Source organism: Parambassis ranga, chromosome 9 (genome assembly GCF_900634625.1).
Source record: "Parambassis ranga chromosome 9, fParRan2.1, whole genome shotgun sequence".
Lineage (NCBI taxonomy): Eukaryota > Metazoa > Chordata > Actinopteri > Ambassidae > Parambassis > Parambassis ranga.
The window spans coordinates 15,713,301-15,735,050 of NC_041030.1; the positions used below are offsets into that span (position 1 = coordinate 15,713,301).

Consider the following 21,750-nt stretch of genomic DNA (forward strand, 5'->3'; position numbering starts at 1 on the left):
CATCTGAGTCTACTGTACATCATAACTTGTGTGTAGGACACTACATAGTGCAGTTAGCCTGAATGCTCCCTTTAAAGGGGCAGACCCTCCACTTTTTCAGATTTTTTTTCTCCCCTGCTTTGTCTAAATGAACTATACAGTAAGATATACACACTCCCTTCAGCAAGCTTTGATGCACATTTTACTGTAGGTAAAGAAAACCCCCTTTGCTCCTAATATATCTCCATTCGCTGTATTGCCACTAGTCCCTCTATCCTCAATCTCATCAGCTGAAGCTTTTAATATGTATACACACCCATGCATACACACGCTTGCACACTCTCTCTCTCCCACGCACACATTTACAATCTATAACTATTATAAGTATTTCTTTCTAGTATATCATACATTCTATAAACGTTTTTTTTCACTTTGGGGGATACTGACTGCTTTCTCACATTTCTTGGCTGTGAATGCACAAAATGAACAACACAATTATCATAATAACCAAATTCCAATTGTGTGTTCCCATTCACGCCCTCCTCAGCAGTTCAGTGAGCAGAAATATAAGAGCTGGGAGCGGCGTGGAAGCGCTCTGACAACCCCTAGTGTTCATTTTTAGTCACCACAGAGAATCTGAAGTGAAGGCGAACCATGTTCTCCTAAAACATATATTCTATATTCACACGGGGCTGATTATCTGCTAAACATATCTATTTAAATTCAATTTGTAGAAAATATAAACTCTCTTGGTCTTAATTATGTGTTTAAATGGGTCATGCATGTTGGACCCTGTGCATGAAATGACTTGACAAACTGAATCAAGAGTCAGTGTGACTTTTAACAACCAAATGTCTGCTGATATTTGAATGAAATAATCCAGCCATTTGCTGATATTATCATTAAAGCACTGAAAAACTATATTTTTTTAATCTAATCCCAGCATTGATTATTCTCTTATACATGCTGGATAGTATGGAGTAAGGCGTTCTCTGGCCAAAAAATGTACGTCACACACTCTGACTGACCACTAATATTCTACTTTTACATAACCAGTGACACAGACTTACAATGAATAAATACCGCATAATATTCTTGTTGATCATTTCTGACAATATCCCTGATTGTCTTGGTCCTTTTCTAGCATTAAATGACTCATGTGTCAGTGCTGTAATCTGCACACTGTCGTTTAACGTTTAGTTTGTCTGCCATCCGTCAGTGTGGCACACTTTTCATGAACACTGATTGTTTAGGATGTAGTCCTGTGCAACTAGAGAGAGAAAGGCTGCTTAGAGGAGGTTGAAAAAGCATTGGTTACGATGAAGGCTCAACTTCCTGTTCAGGCGATCTGCTTGAAGCCGATAATGTTGTGTTTTACAGTCGGCCTTTGTTGCTGTTTAGTATCTATAGTTGCTTTGAAAAGCATGTCAGACTGTACTTATTCTATTGTAGACTGATATGCTGCTAGTGGTTTTGTGTGAGAGGCCTTTGTCGTGGTGAATGGAGTGAAAAGGAGCTGTCTCTATATCTCAGTCGACTCTATCCGCTCCAGGCGCGAGGGTCCGGCCCAGGGAGGGGCGAGCTGGTGGAGGGAAGGAGGGCCCTTTTGGTCTTCGCAGGGTGGGGACAGGGTGAGGGCGATGGTGCTGGGGAGGGAGGGTGGGGCCTGAGGAGACAGAGGTGAAAGAGCTAGTGGTTGTGGTGGAGGTGGAGAATTGGACGAGGTGGGAGAGGTGGTTGTAGTCGTGGTGTTAGTGGTGGTGGTAGTGGAGGTTGTGGTTTGTTTGGCTCCCAGCTGGCTCATACGTTTTTCCAAAGCTTGGTTCTTCTGCAGTGTCTCCACGTAGCTGAGCTGCAGCTGCGCCTGGTATTTCAAAACCCGCTCCTTCTCGTCCTGCCAGGTGTGCCGTTCCTGGTCAAAATTTAGGGCCTGGCGTTCCCGTTGCTGTCGTTCCAGCCGTAATGCAGCCTGCAGCTGCTCTAGCTGCCTACGCAGCTCCCCTGCTTCATCCCAGTGACCTTCTTGGACCCGCTGTGCCTGATGGGCCTGCACATCCTGGCAGAGCTGGGACTCATGACGTAGCTGTGCCTCTTGACGCATTTGGGCCTCATGGCGGAGCTGGGCCTCCTGACGCAGCTGTGCTTCCTGGCGTAGCTGGGCTTCATGGCGGAGGTGAGCCTCCTGACGAAGTTGGGCCTCTGGTCGAATCTGAGCATCCTGACGCATCTGGATGTCCGGCTGCAAATGGGCATCTTGCCGCTGCTGCACATCACGCCACTGAGCTTCTTCACGCTGCTGCCTCTCCTGTCTCTGGGCTTCCTGCCGTTGGGCTTTGGCTTCATCACTCTGAAGACTCAGCAGGGTGTCAGACGTGGGGGTGAGAGAGCTGGTGGAGGGCTCAGTTGGGTTTCGCGGGCAGTGGACAACTCCCCATGGTGGCAAGAGCCCTGCAGCTGCTAGGTTTGGGCTCACAACTATTTCTGCTCCTCTGCTCACTTCATTAAGAGCCCGCTTTAAACTTAGCACTTCTGCCTCAAACACACCCAGCTTTTCTCTGAGGATAGACACCTGTGGAAGGAGGAAAATATAAGCTATCATGGGAAAATGAACAGTTGTATATGATACAGAAATGTGGTTTGCTATGATGTTGATATTAGACTTACTAACATATATATAGGCATTATACAGTAAGCTGCTTAAGAGCTCATTCAGCACAAAGAAAAATTTTGTTGCAGATTTTTCATATAATGTTGCCCAATCCCCAATTTGTCCCTCTCTCCAGGCCAAGTTTTTGAAATCCCTCCAAAGGATTTTGAGGATTAAATGCCCGACAATCTAGATTTAGTGGTAAACATCCAAATCCTGCAATCTCCCTCGTTGTAAATTATTTTCTGACCGCTCTGGAGTGTAATCAACATTGTGTTGCACTTTTTGCTGCATGACATTTTCATCGCAGGAATGGAATACTGCAAGTCTTAGATTCCTTAGTATGATCACTATTTTAGACAGAGCTGCATAAATTCACGTTTTTGTTCATCATAAAATGACAAGAATGTCTAGAAAGACAACAAAGATGTTGTAACTATTGAGCCTTAACATTAGTAGAAATTATCCTCAAATTCTGCTGCCATACTGTATGTTACATGAAAGCAGCGTTACTGTAACTGAATACCTACCTCAGACAGAGTCCTCCTCAGTTCCCCCTCACACTTCTCCAGTTCCAGGCTCTTGGTGCTGTAGGAGTCCTTCAGGCCCAGCATGACCTCCTCTCGCTCCCTGAGCTGGGCATTCAGCTCCTTCAGTTGGCCTCTCAGGGCCACCATCTCTCCGGCTCGCTGGGTCACCTCAGCCTGACTCTCCCTTAGCTGCTGCTTCAGCAGGGAGATCTCTCCTGCTTTCTGACACACCTGCCACAGAAAACAAACAACAATGCAGTGAGTTTTCCTTGTAGTATTCAATAAGTTATTGGGTTAAATATGCTTTTTATGGCATACCCTCAATTATTAGTGGATTTAATGCAGGTAAGTTGCACCAATAGTGCCACCTGTTATGTCAGGGTGTCAACCAGCTGGTTGTTTACCTTTTTTTTTGTTTTAACATGATATCAGTTTTTTATTTCACAGTTATCACAAATACTAGTATATTCTAACATTGGACTAGAATGCTGTTTATCTTATATTTTGAACATTTTCAGCTCACTCCTAGCAGGTCATTTCACAACAGTCCATGTTTGCTTCTCATAAATTGTTGATGTTTTGTTGTCTGTTTTGGATCATTTTTCTGGTAAAGAGGAAGAAGAAGAAGAAAAAGAGGAAGTCATGTGTTTCACTCCTGTTTGGAGAAGGTCTTGTAGCCTTGGCAGGTATTTTCTACCTTGTCTCCACAGACGCTCTGTGTTTCTCAGAGTCAGTAAAAGGTCCTTCTTACATTGCATTTCTTTGTTTCAGTGCAGTTCCACGAAACCTTCAACTCTCAAATCCTAACAAGAACTAAGAATTTTTAAATATGACTGTGTGTATCCTCTCCATTATCAAAGCACCAACAATCCTCTGCACACAGAAAAAGGTAATGCACAAGTCTCCACTGGCCTAATCCAGCATCCTTGACTTTGAAAGACAGCTTCTGTCATCTTTCTTTATATTCATCAACTCTTTATTTTCCCATTTTTCTCATCACCACTTCTTGGCCACTTTAGAATCTCTTTGAAAAACAAACATTTCTTTCTGCAACTTCTTTGTTATAACCAGAGGCGTTCATGTATGTCTGGGGAAATAAAGCCTATACTGTCAACACTTCCTTCAGGAGGAACGATCTGTTTTTTCAGGTCTGTACAAACACACAAACGTGCCTTTATGCTGAGTGCTCACCTTTACAGTCCATCCTGTTGTAACCCTGATAACATTTTACACTCGTCAAGCGCAACACTAACGTATACTCATATCTCACCTCCCACTTAGTCTCCTCCAGGCGAGGCAAGATGTCAGCCTGCTCCTTCCTGTAATCCAGACACTTTCTCTCCAACTCCTCTCTCTGAGCCAACAGAGCTGCAATCTCCTCCTGGAGCCTCCTCTTGTCCTGGGACAGACGGGTTATCTGGGCTTGCAGGGCAGTCTGTGTGCGCTGAGCTCGACGAGTAACCTGCAGACATAAATGTATATGATGATGTCTATTTAGGTCAGAATAAACAGCATGTACAGATCCTGTAATAGCATTGCCTGATGAGAGTCTATAACCCATTAAGTGCTATATAAGCTGTATGATGATGATGCTGATTTTTATAAGATGCTGGATTTTAACTGCATTTTAAGCACTCATAGCAAACACTCATAGCAAAAAAGAGATTTTAACCAAAAAAATGCAGAGGAAATAGACAGTGTAGGTTCCTTTCATACAAATGTTACAAGCACCAAAGTTTCCCTTTATTTCACCTTATAAGTGAATCAAATATTTTTTTTACTTTTTGTTGTATTCCACAATTGGTGGCTTTTGTACAAGATGTGAGTGAAACAAAACAATGTACATATAGTAATGGATTTGAGGTTACCTGCTGCAGGCGTGAAGCATAGTTCTGTCTCAGCTCATCCATCTGCCGCTCCCAGACACGCTGCTTCTCCTCAAACACCTGAATGATCGCTGCCTCACTTTGGTCAAGGTTTCTGCGCATGTGCTGCACCTGCAGTAAAAGAAACAAGCAGGAATCACTAATCGAGTTACAGCAATTTAACATGAAAATGGACAATCAGTCAGTCAATATATCAATCTACCCAATGATGAACCCACTCAGTTGAGTGGCTGTGAATATGCTGCAATAATGTTGGTTTGGGTAAACTGGTCCTTTAAATTCTAAATCGTCGTTGTCGTTGGTGCAAACTTGTTTCTGACCTCTTGCTCTTTTTCCCACAAGCGGTCCTCGAGGTCCTGGATGATGTCATCAGAGGAAGGGGAGGGGCGTAGAGGTGCTGGAGCATCGCTCAGGTGGCTTAGCCTTTGATAGGATGAAGAGCTCTTTCCCGAGGAGGACCGGCCACTGTCTGAGGCGCTGAGCCCATTCTGGAGGAAAGCACAACATCATGATACATTGAAGATGATAACAGCATGAAGCATTGAGTCACAAACTCATTGACTATGGGTCACAGCCGAACCTGATAGCCAGGCTTTTCCAGCTTGTCCAGGCCTGCAGCTGCCCCAGCCATGCCCAACCTGTTGATGTGGCTGGTGGAAGCGCTGAGGGGCCCCAGGACTGCCGGGGGCCCACAACCGGACCCCGAGCCTGTGTAAGTGGGCAGGCTTGTCAGGGAGTTTCTCCCTGAATCGGACATCCCTCCCTGAACCCCTTCAGTACCATTTCCCCCTCCCTCACTCCTGCTGACCCTCACTGGGCTGTCCTGGTCCAGGAGCAGGGCCTCTGGGACCTCTCCTGACTCTCCTCCTCCTCCATCCCTGCCTCTCCTGCCTACTCTTCCCTCACTGAACCCTTCACTCCTTGCCTCAGTCTTTCCCTCGCTCCCAGCCCCTCCTGCCTGACCCACCAGGTTCTGCATGGAGTGGAAGCTCTTGGGAACCACCGGCTTGAAGGCGGAGGGACGAACAAGGCCTGAGTTGTTCTGCATCGCCTGCGAAAAAAGATGGAGGAGCAAGGAAAAGAAAGTAGGAGAAACGTGATGCAACGAGGAAATGATATTTCTGAATCTTAGAAAAATATTAAGTCAACAGTTGTTGAAGGTGCTGACAATCTGGTTGTATACCACCGTGTTAAATCTTTACCTGTTCCAGTTTTCCTGACACTGGCATGATCTTGGGCGGGTTGTGGTTCGGAGGGTTGTGGCCACCTGGATTGTTTTCAGGGTCAGTTCTGCCGACTGCCATCTCTCTGTGCGGGTGTTGGTTCATACCCACACCGTTCTTCTCACTTGCTCCTCGACCCACAATGTTCCCACAAACATCTAAACCTGCAGCCTGCATTTCCCTCTCTCTCTCTCTTTCCATCCTCTCGTTCTCCAGCCTCTCCCTCTCCCGTTCCCTCTCTCTTTCTCTCTCTCGCTCCCTCTCTCTTTCTATCTTCTCCCTTTCAATTCTTTCTCTCTCCCTCTCCCTGGCTCTCTCCCTCTCACGCTCCCTCTCCCGCTCCAGCCTCTCCCTCTCCACTCGTTCTCGCTCTCTCTCCCGATTCCTCTCCCTCTCTCGCTCCCTCTCTAACCTCTCCCGATCCCAGTCTCGGTCCCGGTCCCTGTCTCTCCCCCTCTCACGCTGCCTCTCCCTCTCCCTCTCCCACTCCCTCCTGCCCGCTCCGTTGCCACAGTCCAACTGGTTGTTGTTGGACGGGGCCGTCATGGTACATTCAGTGTTGGTAGAGGAGGCTGTTTCGGTGGGCCGATCAGTCCCAGTACAGGTCCCAGTCCCGATACTAACACTCCCTCGTTCATCGCTAGAAGCCGTCCCATCTGATATTGTCGCTGGGGGGCGGGGCAGCCGCTCTGCACTGCAACTGCGGTCGGCAGGGCAACGGCGAGAGAGAGGAGGGGCTCGGGGCAGGGTGGTCCTCGTGCCCACAGACTTCATGGCAAACTCCTGCTCTCCTGCCACCCCACTGCCAACACTGCCCATAGTGGGGGTCAAAGGTCAGGGATTAGAGGTTAGGAGTCAGGATTGGGGAGGGTCACAGATACATTTGGAAGTAGTGTGGGTCATCACAACCTAATGCAGGTAGTGGGGGCACACACACTAGAGGAACACAGAAAAACGAAAGGAGTTATACAGTATTGTAATTGCATAATGACTAGTTATACAATAACAGATGCAGAATAGATACCAGCCCACATACAGGGGCACCGTGGTCCTCCCACCATGATAAAAATGGTCGGATATATAAGTCTGGACAACTGTTTGAACAGTGAGGGCACGTACAAATGTTTAATGATGAAATCACCGCTCTATGGTATGTTTATTGCATCTGTTTACAACGCTTTGTAGATAAGAGTGAGGATGTAAGATGATTGTAAGTTCGGGTTAAGAGATGTGAGGACGATGATGTCATTCACAACAATCAAATTCAAAATACACAGCATACAGCAGCATCGTTGAACAGTTTGTTTTGTTGCCTTTTTAGTGGCCACAACAGGTGTAAAACAATTCAAATATCAGTGCTATTTATGTGAAGCTTATAAACTTTAGTTTTCATCCATCACATGACAGATAGATATTTTAGTGTCCTTGTTTTGCTGGATTTCCTTGTTGCTCAAGGGCTCCACAGACAACACTACTAGAAAATCTAATCAAAACCAGTAGGTAATGAGGCTGCAATCCTTCACACCACTATAATCACAGGCACATCTGATAAAGGAAACCATTGCTGCTATATATATATTTAGGCACAATTAACACACACTCTGTCTGACCTCCCTATGACCCCACTGTAACATAAAACTCTTTCAGATATGGGTTTAGGGTAGCGCTGTGAAAAAAACAGCTGCGATATCTGACACTCCAAACATGTAATGTAGTAACTCAGTAGATATACTGATACTAAAACTAGAAAAAAACTGGGAAGAAGCGGAACATTACAGGTCAAGTTTATGGCAACTATTGAGCCTGTAGTTACATCACAACTCAGTAATACCACAAAGTATGTCTAACAGATGCCATAAAGTGTCCACAAAGTGTCAACATCTCAGCCTTAAAACCATCTGTATGCACTTAGTTGCCAGTTTATTCGGCACATCACAGCAAGAATCTACAGTGACAGTCCTGTATCCAGTTCTTCATGAAGGTTATGGCGCCATGGTGTTGATAAAACTTGAAGCGAACTGTGCGGCTGAACCAGACAAAGTGTAGGCAACTACAGAGCGAAGAAGTTGTGTGTATGTGTGTGTAATTTTTGGTCATTAAGACAAATTAAAAACAGTAAAGGACAGGAATGGAATTAAAAAGATCCAAATATCTATGATGGAGGACATTTGTGTTTGATCTAATAACTGCACAGTTTGTTGGCTGTTTTTTGTGAATGCTTGAAGCCCAATAGGAGACCACAGCTTGTTTTGCTCTCGAGTTATGTGGACAGAATTACAGAAACATCTCCTTTACCGTAAAAACACAGCACTGCTACAAAGCAGAGCAAAATAAAAAAATAAATAAATAAACACACACAATTGAATCAGGACGTCTCTAAAACAGTTACTGTATTATACCAAATTATACTTCTGATGGATATATATCCCCCAGAGGAAGGCAGACTATACAGGTACTTAAAACCCATATGAGTCCATCCTGGGACATTTTATTGCACATCATCTGCATCTCTGCATCAAACAGAAGGTCAAAAATGAACACAAAACAACTAAAGCAGAACATAAACCTGATAAATCTATTACAGGACTGTGACTGCTGAAGCCTACCGAATAAACTGGCAACTCTGGAGTGTACACACACATGTTTACAGCTATACAGTCATTTGCAAAGGAGCCTGCTCACATTTACCAAAATGATAATGATAAAGCTGATAGATAGATAGATAGATAGATAGATAGATAGATAGATAGATAGATAGATAGATAGATAGATAGATGCAGTCATGCCAGTGCACCTCCCCTTCTCAGCCCATTTACTAGTGGTTTACTTCCACTTGGGTGAATAGTAGTAGTAGTAAAATACACTGCCTATCTATCTGCTGTTCTGCCTCAATCCCCTCCCCTCACGACTCCCTCTCTCTCCCCTTTTCTCTGCATCCCTGGGCGGCAAGGGCGGCTTTAGCAGCATCCGCATCAAGCCCTGAATCGACTGCGCTCCCAAACAATTACTCGCTAGGCCTGTGACAAAAACAGCACACACACACACGCACGACCCTCGCCGACTAAAATCAAAACACATCTAGATTAAAATGCACAGCGTCAGTGACATTGCCGATGTCTCATGCAGCAGCTTTGATTTACCGATTGTAGCATCCTGGCGGTCCATCATCAAAGGCTACTCACTATTTTACAGCTTGGCGGTGTGTAAGATGGCAGCCCCGGTAAACAATATTGCCACAAGACGGCAACGTCAGTCCTGGTCGGCCGTGCTCTGAATTATTCCGCCTTGTTGCCGTGGGTCGGTAATATCAGGGATGCTGTCTTCGACCGCTGTCAGCGTCGGATGCTGATGATGGAGTCGGTCGGTTGATACGCGCATCAGCTGAGAGACACACACCCACCACTGGTCCCGCCCCTCCGGCTGCATGAGACAAACGCCCCCTTTTGGCATTTATCCAGAGCTTTCCCCTCAGGGATAGCTTACAGAGAAGGATGGGTGGATGGACGTGTCCTCAAATGATGCTGGACGATGATAGAGTTTATTTTGGTCATGTGACCAAGCAATCGATTGTGTGAGCAACATTCATTAATTATGGATTTTAAAAATGTATTGTTAAAACATAACGTTTGAGGTTTGTACAATTAAAACTAAATCAAGTTAATAGCTTTTTAAAAATAAACTAAAAATAACAATAGAATGTGAAGAATGTCTTGTTTTAAGTTAGCTAGCTAAACCGTAGACTGTAAATACAGACAACATGGCGCCACCCCGCCAAAATATATTTAATTTAATTTAATAATACATTCACTCACAGGCGCTGGCATGTTGGAAAAAGATGCAGTTTTGGAACCAGAATGGGTGCAGCTGAGAGGTGGTGAAGCTGCAACGTCACTGTTTCGCAGACAGATCAGCCCCCTTCCACCCCTTCCTCAGCTGTTAGCTTTGCCGGCTATCGCATTGGTAGCTGCTTTTTCTTTGGGACTATTTTTTGTCCCTGTTAATTACGTCATTGCTGTCGCATAAATAAATCGTGTCAGCTAAACAAGCTACATCGCGAAATCACTCCCTAATCACTATTTGTAGTTTTGTCTGAATGTGTAATGATAATTCTTAGACCTCATACAGGGCCCTCAATGTATCCCACAATGCATCATAAAAAGTAGCGTACATCCGATAGCGATATGTACCGTCATGCATTGCGCAGACAGGCCAGAAGAACGGGAACGGAAGTTACAAATATAATGATAAACGACCATCTTTGATCTTTGTAAAAACATACTTCTTTGTTAGTATGAGAGAGCAAAAGAAATGTTTCCTTTTCTGCTGCATTTGCTTAGATTGTCCAGAAGGGGGCGATGGGGTTATTTACTGGCCTAGACTGTATTGCTGCAGTACAGATGTGTAGAAAAGGTTCATCTGAGAGGACTCTAGGGATTCTGTGGCTCCCCCTCTTTGACCACAAGGGGGCGCTATAGTCGCTTGCATGAACTTGCTTTCTGTTGCTCTCTGTTGTCCTGTTATTGTGTGTCTGCTGACAAGAGGGTCTCTTTCGTTTCTGCGGTGCCTCATATTTTTATGAGTGTGTGTGAGAAGCCTATTGAAACAGTACTGCTCAATAAAAAGGTAGACCAAATAAAATTACAACTGTACACAACATGTCAGGCATCTACACTGAGGCCGGGGCATGTGTGTCATCACAGGGGCCTCTAAAGGCTTCGGATGGGCTCTACGACACCAAGTAAGTGTTCATAATTATTAAACAAAAACCTAACACAAGTAGGACAAAAAGAAAAGCAAATGTCTTGTATCCATTCAGGTGAGCAACTTGCTGAAGCCTGGCTCTGTCCTTATACCGGTGACCCTGCTCCAGATGTTTCCAGAAGACTAGGCCTGTGATGGAGCGTGGTGAACATCTGCACTGGAGGCCTTACCATCCCGGGTGTTTGGCTGCAGTGCCAAAGCAGCCATGATGATGTTCAGAGTGCTGGTCAAGGAGGAACTGCACGTGAAAGTCTTCAGCTACTTTGTTTAACATTATGTGTGTAGAAGCATCACTGCATCAGCACAGTGATTTATAGTAATCATAACTTCAAAAAACATAGTTGGAAAAGTCTTTGTTGTTGAAGACATCAGAATTGTTCTTATTTGAATGACATAACCTATTTGAAAATGAAAATTTGAGTTATTTGTTGTTCATGTCCGTTGTCATCTCCTGTTCCGTGACTCACAGTATGTATTTATGGCCACTGTATTATAACCGTTATTACAATAAAATAAAAGAACATCATTCTGTTTCTGGAAGTTATTTTTGTGTCTTTGTTTCCAACACAGACTGCTTGTACTAAGAAAATACATGTGGATGTGCACATGTAATATAACTGAAAGCTAACACTTTAGCCCTTTAGTTGTGTGGTAACACTAAACCTGGTTCCCTCACAGTGTAACTGTGTTGTTCTTCTGTTATGTCATAACTTATGCTACAGAGACAGTAGTCACTGGAGAGAGAGAGAGAGAGAGAGAGAGAGAGAGAGATCATGTTAGAGAAAGCACCAGAAGAGAGTAGAGGTGGTGAGAAACAGTGAGTGTTTCTGTCAAACTTCTCGCAGCTGTTCAACGTCACCACAGACTCCTGACAGACAGCCCCAACTGAGGGACAAAAATAACCCTCAGAGACAGGGCACCTACCAATTCATGATCCATGGGGGGAGGGATGGTTGGTGGGGTAGGGGGGTTTCTGCCTACCGACATGAAAAAAAAACAAAGAAATGTTTAAAAGAATCAAATGAACCCATAACAGTGAGAATAGGTCTAAGTAGTGCTACTCGCACACAGCGGTGACATCTGTCCAATGAAGACTTTTCATTTCTCTGAGGACTAATGAGACAAATCACTAACAACCCATGCAGTGTGTATGTTGGTACGGTTCAAGAGGTGCGTGGCTATTTTAGTACCTCGGGTGAAGAATGTCCAGTTGTCATTGAAGAACACAGAAGGCACAGAGCAGTCTCTACTCACTGACATTCTCTCAGTGCACCTACCATGGAGAACGTGGCAATATTTGACTCGCCTGGAAAAGGGAGAGGTTTGAAGGCCACTAAGGAGTTCTGGGCTGGAGATGTCATTTTTTCTGAGGCCAGTATTTCAGCAGTTGTGTTTGACAGGTAAGACGAGGGTGGGTGGGTGGGTGGACTGTAAGGTTTGGTTGAGGAATTATGTTCAAAATAAGGATATTTTAAGCACTATACCCATCTGAATTTGAGTCCTCGGAGATGGCCAGAGGTTCCGATAACTTAGTTTAAGTTGCATTGATGTTTTCAAACTGAAGCTGTTGTGAGAGTTGGCTAATGTAAAAGTTCATAATGAATTTGTGGCTATAATGACAGGCCATCAACTCAAACCTCTTTTATTACAGATGGACAATTACCCTTTACAACATCTGGAACAAAATAATCTCAGATCAAAGTCCTATTACTGGCTTTATGGACACTAGTTTATAATGTATTTGGCCACCATTTGTTTAAATGGTTTGTGCTGTATTTCATTTATGGATCATAACACGCTCCCCTTTTTGTCCGTTTTCTCCCTTCTTCTGCAGTCTAGCAGAGCGTATTTGCCACAGTTGTTTCCGCAGACAAGAAAAGCTCCAGAGGTGCGGCCAATGCAAATTTGCTCATTACTGTGACAGGACCTGCCAACGGGCCGGCTGGGCTGAGCACAAGCAAGAGTGCAGTGCCATCAAAACTTATGGCAAAGCACCAAACGAGAATATCCGGTATGTGAAAGGAGATACAGGTTCAAGATCAAGAAAATTCAAGAAAGCATGAAGTCATATTCAATCAAGTGAATTACCAGGATCAATAAACATTTGCTTCCTCATTATAGGAGCAGGCATGTCGATAAATACCCAAGCATGACATGTCACACATCCATCATCTACAGATAGTGTGTCTATTTTCACTGGAGCTCACATGTCTCTTTCTTCATTGTTCTTTTTGTGTGCTCAGTCTGGTGGCCCGCATCATGTGGCGCCTTGACAAGGATGGGAGTGTGGTGTCAGACATGCAGCTGACCACGCTGGAGGAGCTGGAGGACCACATTGAAGACATGCAGGAGGACGAGCTGAAGGAGTTCAAAGTGGATATCCACAATTTCCTGGACTACTGGCCACGTAACAGCAAGCAGCACACCATTGATGTGATCTCACATGTGTTTGGAGTGGTGCGTCAAGTCAAGTTTGTTTGTCATTGAATGGGGGGGGGGGGTTAAAGTTGTAACTGAACTGAATGAATTAAGCCATCAAACGTTGCCCTCTTCACTTTCCAGATCAACTGTAATGGCTTCACTGTGAGTGACCAGAGGGGCCTTCAGGCAGTAGGAGTTGGTCTTTTCCCAAATTTGTGCCTTGTGAACCACGACTGCTGGCCAAACTGCACTGTAATCCTCAATCACGGCAAGTACGTTCAAAAGAAGTGAAGGGTTTCAGCTGTGTAATAACTTCAAATAAGTCTCTGTGTGTGTGTTTAAACGCGTTTAAGCGTGTTGGCGTCATTTGGTGTAAAACTGCTTCCTGTTTGTCTTTCAGTCAATCGGCTCTGAATACTATGTTTCATTCTCAACGGAGGTGCGTTAGCTCAACCTGAGACTTTCTGTTATCTTTTGAAACGCAATGGAGATTATGTTATTAAAAGCATAATGAACACATCATAACAACTCCTCCACCTTCCATTAGTAGAAAATAGAGGTCTGTGTCAGCACCGATGTGACCCGGTTTTCACATCAACATGTCAGCATGAATCCTCTAACCTTTATTTAGTGTAACACATAGTACCGGTACTTCATTCACTGAAAAGCTAATTGTCCACACAAAGTTTGTGTTTGTCACTTTGTGTGTCTGTCCACACATCCCCAGCACTGATTGTTGTGTTTTAGAAGATTAGTTCAGCTCTAACACCGGTCTAAAAACAAAAACATTCACTTAATCTAAATGGCTATTCACAACATTAATGAGCTGATTTTGTGTGAAATAATCTCTTATTCACTAACTCCTTCAGTTCTTCAGCTGGATTGAACTGAGAGCCACACTATGGAGCAGGGTTTCACCATCACTCACTGGCTGTGAACCAAACAAATCCTTCTGCTCTGCACTCAAACTGTGTTTCTCCTTGTCAGGATCGAGCTGCGCGCTTTAGGTAAGATCGCGGAGGGAGAGGAGCTGATGGTCTCTTATGTGGACTACATGAATCTATCAGAAGAGCGACAGAGGCTGCTGAAAACACAGTACTTCTTCGACTGCACGTGTGAGCACTGCAAGAACAAAACCAAAGATGACCTGAAGATGGGGGGCAGAGAAGTGGACGGAGTCAAGGTGTGTGTGTGTGTGTGTCCTTTCTGCTCTTCCTCTTTCTTTGCATTCAGCAGTGACATGGGTGATAGGGACAGATGGGAAACATGAGTCGCAGGCTATTTTAAGCAGAGATAACCCCCAAGTGGATTCAGCCTGCAGTCTGTCCACACCTGCTTTTGAGTTACAGTACAGTTAGTAAGACTTCTGTTTAACCAGGAATGTTATCTGCTTTGTTGTTTGTTGTGATTTACATTTAACTTCCAGTAACACGCATGATCCACCATACACAGTGTGATAATAGAGACACTGTAATCTGTCTGTTACAGTACACAGTCTGTATGGCTGAGTCACATGTTGCATCAAGCGTGTCAGGAACAAGGTTCAAATCCTTTATCACACAAGTTTTGACATACACGAGTCAAATCTGTCGGGTCAGATTGGACTTTTTAACAGATTAAGATTACCTTTATTAATCCCTGAAGAAAAATTGGGTTATTATAGCAGCAAGTAGAAGTAACAATAAATACTTATTATATGAGGCCAGGTCAAAGGTCTTTTTGCAAATGGCTAAATTGTGTTTTTTTTTCAACATTGTTTTAAACATTTAAGGTATATTTTAAGGTGTATTTCTCTGTCTGTTTGTGCATCCTTTGACTTAATCCCTCCTACCTTCTAGCCTTCAGAAGAACAGGTGAAAGAGGCCACAGATTACTGCTTTGAAATGCTGGATAAGATGGACAAGGCTCGGTTAAATGGTGACTACCATGATGTATGTATCACCTCTTACAGTGATTAAAAAACAAGTAGCTGCAGGACTGGATTTTTTTTAAACCGAAGGTTTTTCCTATTCAGGTGGTAAAAATCTGCAGAGCGTGCATCGAGAAGACAGAGCCCATTTTGGCTGACACTCACATCTACCTGCTGAGGATATGGAGCACAATGAGTGAGGTGCAAGCCTACCTGCAGTACTTCGAGGAAGCTGCAGATTACGCCCACAAAATGGTGGATGGATACATGTGAGTGGAAACATACAATCATTTTTTTTTTGCTTTATATGTGGTGGTAAACACACATCCATAATATTAATAATAATAAAATCTCTCCATCTTTTAACAGGAAGATCTACCACCCTAACAACGCCGCTCTGGGAATGGCTGCCATGAGAGCAGGAGTGACCCATTGGCAGGCCGGGTTGATAGAGGTCGGACACGGGATGATCTGCAAGGCCTATGGCATTCTCATGATCACACACGGGCCGACACATCCCATCACCAAGGACCTGGAGGTAAACACCGCACAAATCGTCTTGGCTGTGATGCTCGTAATTATTTATTTATGGGGACAACAGTGGCGCAGTGGTATAGCAGGGTTGTCTAGTAACCGGAAGGTTGGTGGTTCGATCCCAACTCCTCCCTAGTCACTGTTGTGACTTGTTGTGTGTTCTTGGGCAAGACACTTCACCCTAGCCTGTGGTGTGCCTTGCTAGTCATTGTATGACACTGCTTGGTCGTAAAGAATTTCCCTCTGGGATTAATACAGTATCTAAAAAAAAAAATAAAAAATTTTTGTATCTAACTCATGGATTTCTTCACAGGCGATGCGCATGCAGACAGAGATGGAGCTGAGGATGTTCAAACAAAACGAATATGTTTATCACAGCATGAGAGAGGCAGCGCTGAAAAACAAACCAATGACCATGATGCATGAGCCCAAGTCAATGGAGGAGGGAATCAAGAACCTCTTCCACCGGAAGAAGTAATCACAGGACTGGTGATACAAGAAAGAATCCACCTATTGTTTACTGTCAACAGAGTCTACACATTTTAGTCACATGACTGTATCATGTGTCTGTATCACATTTTCTAGTTACACTTTTCAAAGACATCTGGCCAAATGTGTGTTTTCATGATGCTGAACCCAACAGATGTGCTTTTTATAATGCTCAAACCAGGCTTCTACACTCAACACAAGTGTGTGACCATGTTTTGTCATTTAAAATAAACTGCTTTACTTTTTTAAAATGTACTTTTTGGCACTTCATTGACCTGTGTGTGTGAGCCGAGCAGAGTTTGATGCAGGACAGTTGCACACAGAATGCAGAGATGGGTAAAGTAAAGGGTGGGGACACCCTACAAGACTCTTCCCATCATAACAGATTTTCAATAAAGACTATTGGACTGGCTTCAGCAGATTTGTGTGACGATGGTCACAAATTTAACAGCTGCAGTTCATGAATAAACCAGTTGGTGGCGGTAACGCAGCAATTTGCCAACCAACAACCTAAAGAAGAAGTAAAAGTAAACAAACACGAACGACAACTAGCCGTTAGGGAAAAAACAGGTTTGGATCAAGTAATGGTATATTCCCGTTACTTCCCTGCATCTTCTGGCGGTGTCTATAGTGTCCCACCCTCTCCTTCTCATTGGCAACACCCGTTTTGCAGTAGGGTCTGTAATCAGTTCACACTACAGCGCTGCGTTTTCTAGTCTGATTTTCCCCTCACTGCGCATGCGTTGGCCGAACACGCTCGCCGCCTTAAACAAAATTGTTACAGATAACAAACATGGCGGCGCCCACACGGCGTTGTTTGACGAGCTGTGGCAGTACTACGAAACACAAATTAAGACTTTTCCCTTTGAAAAGGCAACAGTTTCAAGTTAAACTTGTTTAATTTCCGGTTCATTGTGATCACCTGAAGTCGTGTGTAGTGTAAACGCACTCTGTCCTGTCTTCCTCTCCGAGCTCTGCTAGACAGGGTCACAAAATGTGGAGACAGCTTTTGAAGTTTAGCACAACTCCACTGAGAGCTCCATTTAAGCATCAGTATTCAAGACAACACTGCCCCTCATTGGTCTTTGATGAATTTACCTGCTAGAATCCTTTAGAAGATTGAGTTTAAAAACAAAAAAGAAAGAGGGGAAGGCAGTTCTTATTTATATAACATTTTATTATTCCAAGTGCAGACTCTTATACACGTTTACTCGTTCTCTTATATACAATACCGCCCAGAGTCATCGTCTGCAGGAAGAAGAGGAACAAAGTGTGAAATAAAACAAGCTGCTCCAGACACACTGAGCTCAAGTCAAGCACAAACTGTGTGAATACTCACGTTGACGATTGTGTTCGCATCGACCAGCTCTGTGACAGACTCGATTCCCTTCAAGGAGACCTTCAACTTCTTGCCTTCCCGTTGAACCACCGACTAGAGGAGGCAGGACAGTAGGAATGGTTATGCAAACTGGGCTTTGGAAATTGTAACATCACCATATGTCATTTCAGTGTCCTCCCTTACCTTGACCTTCTCTCCGGTGATGGTCTCCAGCTCTGCCTCCTGTCCAATGGTGAAGGTGTTGACGAGGACTTTGGTGCCAGTTGTGACCGTCACTTTGAAGTTGTCGCCATTCTCCTCAATCTCAGAGACGCTCTTGATGTCTCTGCCTTTCTGGATGAGCTCATCAGGAAGACCTAAAGCAGAAACCAAAAGAGTCAACTGTGAGTCCCCCTAAGAAGCACAGCTGCACAAAAAAAAATCTTTTGTTGAACTCCTACCAATGGCCTTCATGAAAGGCTCAAAGTTCTCCTGAGACTCCAGCTGGTACTTTCCAGAGAAAGACATGATGGCAGACGGTGAAGATGAAGCAGGAGGAGGAGGTCACTGCCTCTTTTATACTTTCAGACTACAGGGGATCAATCATTACCAACACATCAGCCTCAGGTGTCTCTAATTAAATCAGCTCCAGCCCACTTCATGCAGCAGAGCTGACAAAGGATCGACCACAGCAGATAAGATAGGTACAGAGGGCCGGGACTCAAGTTAGGCAACCCTCACTGCTGATGATTTTATAATGCACATAAAAATGTGTCACTCAAACAGGAGTGATTCCATCATGCTTTATTCTGCTGCTTTGTGCATCCTCTGTTGTTTTTCTGTCTTAGTCTTCTGTTCTTCTTCTCTTTTTATAGTTTTCTTTTTAAATTTCTTGTCTTTAGTAAGTTAAGATCTTATAAAATAAAACCTTAAAATTGGAGTTTGGTCTCTAAAATCTACTTTTACTGTGTTGCCTGACACTATAAGTGCAATAATCTTCCTTATGTGTTGATAAAATAAACACAAATTATGCAAATGCTTTACAGATTGTCTCGGTCTTTTTTCAGGTCTAAATAATAAACTACTTTGACGCACTGTTATTATGTCTCCTTGAGCTTGTTGTCACTCCCACAGTGTGAACTATAGTCCACATTTGATAGTAAAGGTACTTTAGACAGATGATGTCACTTTTAGAAGATAAGCTTCCTTTAAACAAAAAAAAAAAAGACAAAATAATTCAATATAGTGCAAAAGCTGTCCGCAGCGTTTTGGTGTGATGTCTTCAGTCTGTGTGTGTTTTTGTAATTGATCTGTTCTAAGAACAAGATCTAAAAAGATTTAATTAAATTAAAAAAAGATCAAAGGTGAGTACCGTAGAAGATAATCAACTTTACTGTTGCAATAGTGTTATTGAATCTCACACACACACAGGTCATGTGAGGATCTTGTGCAAAACTGAACATCCGTAAGATAAAGACGGCTGTGGGCTTTGTACATTTGGTGATAGTGTAGTGGAACACAGCGGCCTGATTAGATTTCTGCTGATTTGTGCTTCAGGCATCCATCAGATAAACTACAACACCATGTCATTCTCTCTCAAAACTTTATTTCAACATGCAGATATCTGGATGACCACTGTCAGTATTCATCCCAGTTTTTTATACATAAAAATATATTGACTAGAGACACTCACTACAGAGGTACTCCGAGGGTGAAAGAGCAACATCAGAGTGAGATGATGACTAACATACAAATACTACTGTCTCCAACTACAAGTCCCTGCGGATGAGGGGGTTTGCAGTGACACCTCGGTGGAGCTCATTGGTGGATCCGGTGAGAAGTGTGGCCAGCGAGGTGCAGGAGCCTGAGGATGATGTCACCGGGGTCGCTGCCTTCGAACTGGCTGGTTTGGTCGTCTCCGTCCTCCTCGAGGAGGCAGGACTGGTCTGTGGTGCAGCTTTCTGTTGTAACAACAGATTCAAAAGAAGCCATTGCAGCCACATACAGTAGTAGAACTAACTTCAAGGAAGGAATTACACAGGATGGATATTTTAGATTTTTCTTTTAAGGATCGAATCATTGCATCTTCTCCTGCCTTTACGAATTCCTGACCTGCATCGCAGCAGAGTCCTGAAGCAGCGCAGCGTCCTCCTTCAGATCCACACGGTCTCCCTCCTGCCTGGCAGGGGGTGAGCAAGTAGTTCTCCTCCACACAGTGAGCTGTCTCTGGGGAGCCCAGCAGACAGCCCAGGCCCTCTCCGCAGCAGATGCTGGGGCCAAAGCAGCGCCCCCTGTCTCCAGGGCCGCAAGACATGCACTACAGGAGAATAACAAGGAGTTACTCATGGTGTTATTTACAATTTAATACTTTTTTTCTCATCTTGTGGTCATGGGAGTGTCTGAAGTGAATTTCTATACCTATTGTTCGAGCATGATAGTTTTGGCTCTTGTCCGTAACTCAGCTCTTTCATGTCTAGTCGCTGAGATGCAAATAAAGGTACTTCTATAACATGTCTGTGCAGGACCATGGATTCCTCATGTGTTACTACCTTTTCTGCATCAAGGGTCAAACATAAGGAAACATATGAAATACCTTGCGGAGTGGTGCATCCATGATAGACCTTTTTCCACCAATGGGACAGTTGGAGATGTAGCACGCTGAGCCTACAGACAGCAGGACGAATAGACACACGGACACAGCTGCTCCGGTCATTTCTGCAAAATGAACAAAGAAATCAATAAGAGCAAGCACAAGCATCAAAGAGAAAATCAAAGCACTCTCAGCTGTACTCACTTGTTGCTTCAAGTTCTGGTTCCAGATGCTCCCAGATGATTTAATCTCACATGCTGCCACATGCTTATATAGTTCCAAAACGTCATTTGAGAGTGACTCCGAAATCAAAAAGCCACTTAGATATTCTTAATTGAGCCTCTTTTAGTGACGGAGATGAGGCTGACCAGGTCAAAGGGCCAGGTGTTTTCGTGGCCTGGTTGGCTTCTTGCTATTGAGGATCATTAGAGAAGGGTTTAGAGCGCGTGACCGTGCATGATGTGGATGGCTGGAAAGTCTGTGAGGTCAAAAAAAGCAAGGTGTAGTGCAACCTAATTCTAAAATGATGAAGAATGTATTTTTCTACCAAGTTAGGAGAAGGAGGGGGGAAAAACCACTTTGAAATGTCATTTAAAGAAGTCCTGGGCCTGCCATGTTGGCTCAGCAGAAGCAGTGTGTGTTTTGCAGAATGAATGTGTGTAAACAAATAGTGATGACAAAAAGAGACACACACCTCCAAACTTCCCTTTTCTATTAATAATTAATAATCCTCACAAGAACAGACGCACACATCGTCCAGGTCTGAGGTTAATTTGTCTTATGAGCTAATTAACACAACTAATGATCAGCCGCAGCCCAGAAAAGACAGATTCACACTTTCAATGATATGAGCTCAATTACTGCAGATTTTCTAACCGCCACATCATCTCAATTAAAAAGAGTTGCTTTCTTTTCCAACTTTAGAGCAGGATGATAGTTTTACCTTTAAACACCACATGAGGACAATGCTGAAGCGTCACTGGGACAATGGGCCACTCTTGCCTCCTAGTGGTTGTGCAGCCATATCTATTTTATTGGTGCAGTTACTTCACATTTGTCTTCAACTGTTGTGTGATCTGTCTGTCATGCTTTTGCAGGAGCTGGACATAACAATGGAAATATACAATATAATGCAATCTATTCCAAAAAAGTAAACAAACATTTAGAAGAAAGAAAAAAAAGTCTCTGTGTTTGCTTTTGTTTATTGTCTACTTGATTATTATTTTATTGTTAAACACATTCAGTCCTCTTTACAATGAGTACCATGCACCAAATGAATGACTGCATTACCTGTGTCTTTTATTGATACATCTAAATATAACAAAATTTAATATATTCTGAGAAATGAAAATAGCATAATAATAATTAATCATGCAATCTAATATATGTATAGTATTATTATATGCAATTTCCCCCCCATAGACACATCAGGCTCCAACATATCAAGCCACTTCACAGCTGTT

The 21,750-nt window shown here is 43.6% G+C and overlaps 4 protein-coding genes across 6 annotated transcripts; 1 reads left to right on the forward strand and 3 right to left on the reverse strand.

Annotated features, from left to right (window-relative positions):
- Positions 1 to 87: 87 nt before the first annotated feature.
- lzts3b (leucine zipper, putative tumor suppressor family member 3b) lies at positions 88 to 6,491 on the reverse strand. Of its 2 annotated transcripts, none has more exons than XM_028414452.1 (7): positions 6,245 to 6,491; positions 6,010 to 6,093; positions 5,363 to 5,530; positions 5,025 to 5,153; positions 4,427 to 4,618; positions 3,157 to 3,387; positions 88 to 2,548 (listed from the first exon to the last, which is right to left on the reverse strand). In XM_028414452.1, the coding sequence occupies exons 1-7, from the start codon at positions 6,464 to 6,466 to the stop codon at positions 1,502 to 1,504; spliced, it is 2,073 nt and encodes a 690-aa protein (XP_028270253.1). In that variant the 5' UTR covers positions 6,467 to 6,491; the 3' UTR covers positions 88 to 1,501. The 2 variants fall into 2 exon arrangements, with proteins under 2 accessions (XP_028270253.1, XP_028270252.1); XM_028414451.1 differs by having other exon boundaries at positions 5,623 to 6,093.
- A 5,729-nt stretch (positions 6,492 to 12,220) lies between these two features.
- smyd1b (SET and MYND domain containing 1b) lies at positions 12,221 to 16,630 on the forward strand. Of its 2 annotated transcripts, XM_028414210.1 has the most exons (10): positions 12,285 to 12,426; positions 12,861 to 13,037; positions 13,270 to 13,483; positions 13,589 to 13,719; positions 13,848 to 13,886; positions 14,435 to 14,630; positions 15,286 to 15,378; positions 15,462 to 15,625; positions 15,726 to 15,894; positions 16,204 to 16,630. In XM_028414210.1, exons 1-10 carry the CDS (start codon positions 12,305 to 12,307, stop codon positions 16,366 to 16,368), a joined length of 1,470 nt encoding a protein of 489 aa, XP_028270011.1. In that variant the 5' UTR covers positions 12,285 to 12,304; the 3' UTR covers positions 16,369 to 16,630. The 2 variants fall into 2 exon arrangements, with proteins under 2 accessions (XP_028270009.1, XP_028270011.1); XM_028414208.1 differs by lacking the exon at positions 13,848 to 13,886 and having other exon boundaries at positions 12,221 to 12,426; positions 16,204 to 16,625.
- A 905-nt stretch (positions 16,631 to 17,535) lies between these two features.
- LOC114441720 (fatty acid-binding protein, liver-type-like) lies at positions 17,536 to 18,310 on the reverse strand. The gene is made up of 4 exons (XM_028414777.1): positions 18,159 to 18,310; positions 17,902 to 18,074; positions 17,719 to 17,811; positions 17,536 to 17,627 (listed from the first exon to the last, which is right to left on the reverse strand). The coding sequence occupies exons 1-4, from the start codon at positions 18,223 to 18,225 to the stop codon at positions 17,577 to 17,579; spliced, it is 384 nt and encodes a 127-aa protein (XP_028270578.1). The 5' UTR covers positions 18,226 to 18,310; the 3' UTR covers positions 17,536 to 17,576.
- A 1,205-nt stretch (positions 18,311 to 19,515) lies between these two features.
- Positions 19,516 to 20,410, reverse strand: LOC114441329 (isotocin-neurophysin IT 1-like). The gene is made up of 3 exons (XM_028414206.1): positions 20,291 to 20,410; positions 19,810 to 20,014; positions 19,516 to 19,658 (listed from the first exon to the last, which is right to left on the reverse strand). The coding sequence occupies exons 1-3, from the start codon at positions 20,408 to 20,410 to the stop codon at positions 19,516 to 19,518; spliced, it is 468 nt and encodes a 155-aa protein (XP_028270007.1).
- Between the last annotated feature and the right edge of the window lie 1,340 nt (positions 20,411 to 21,750).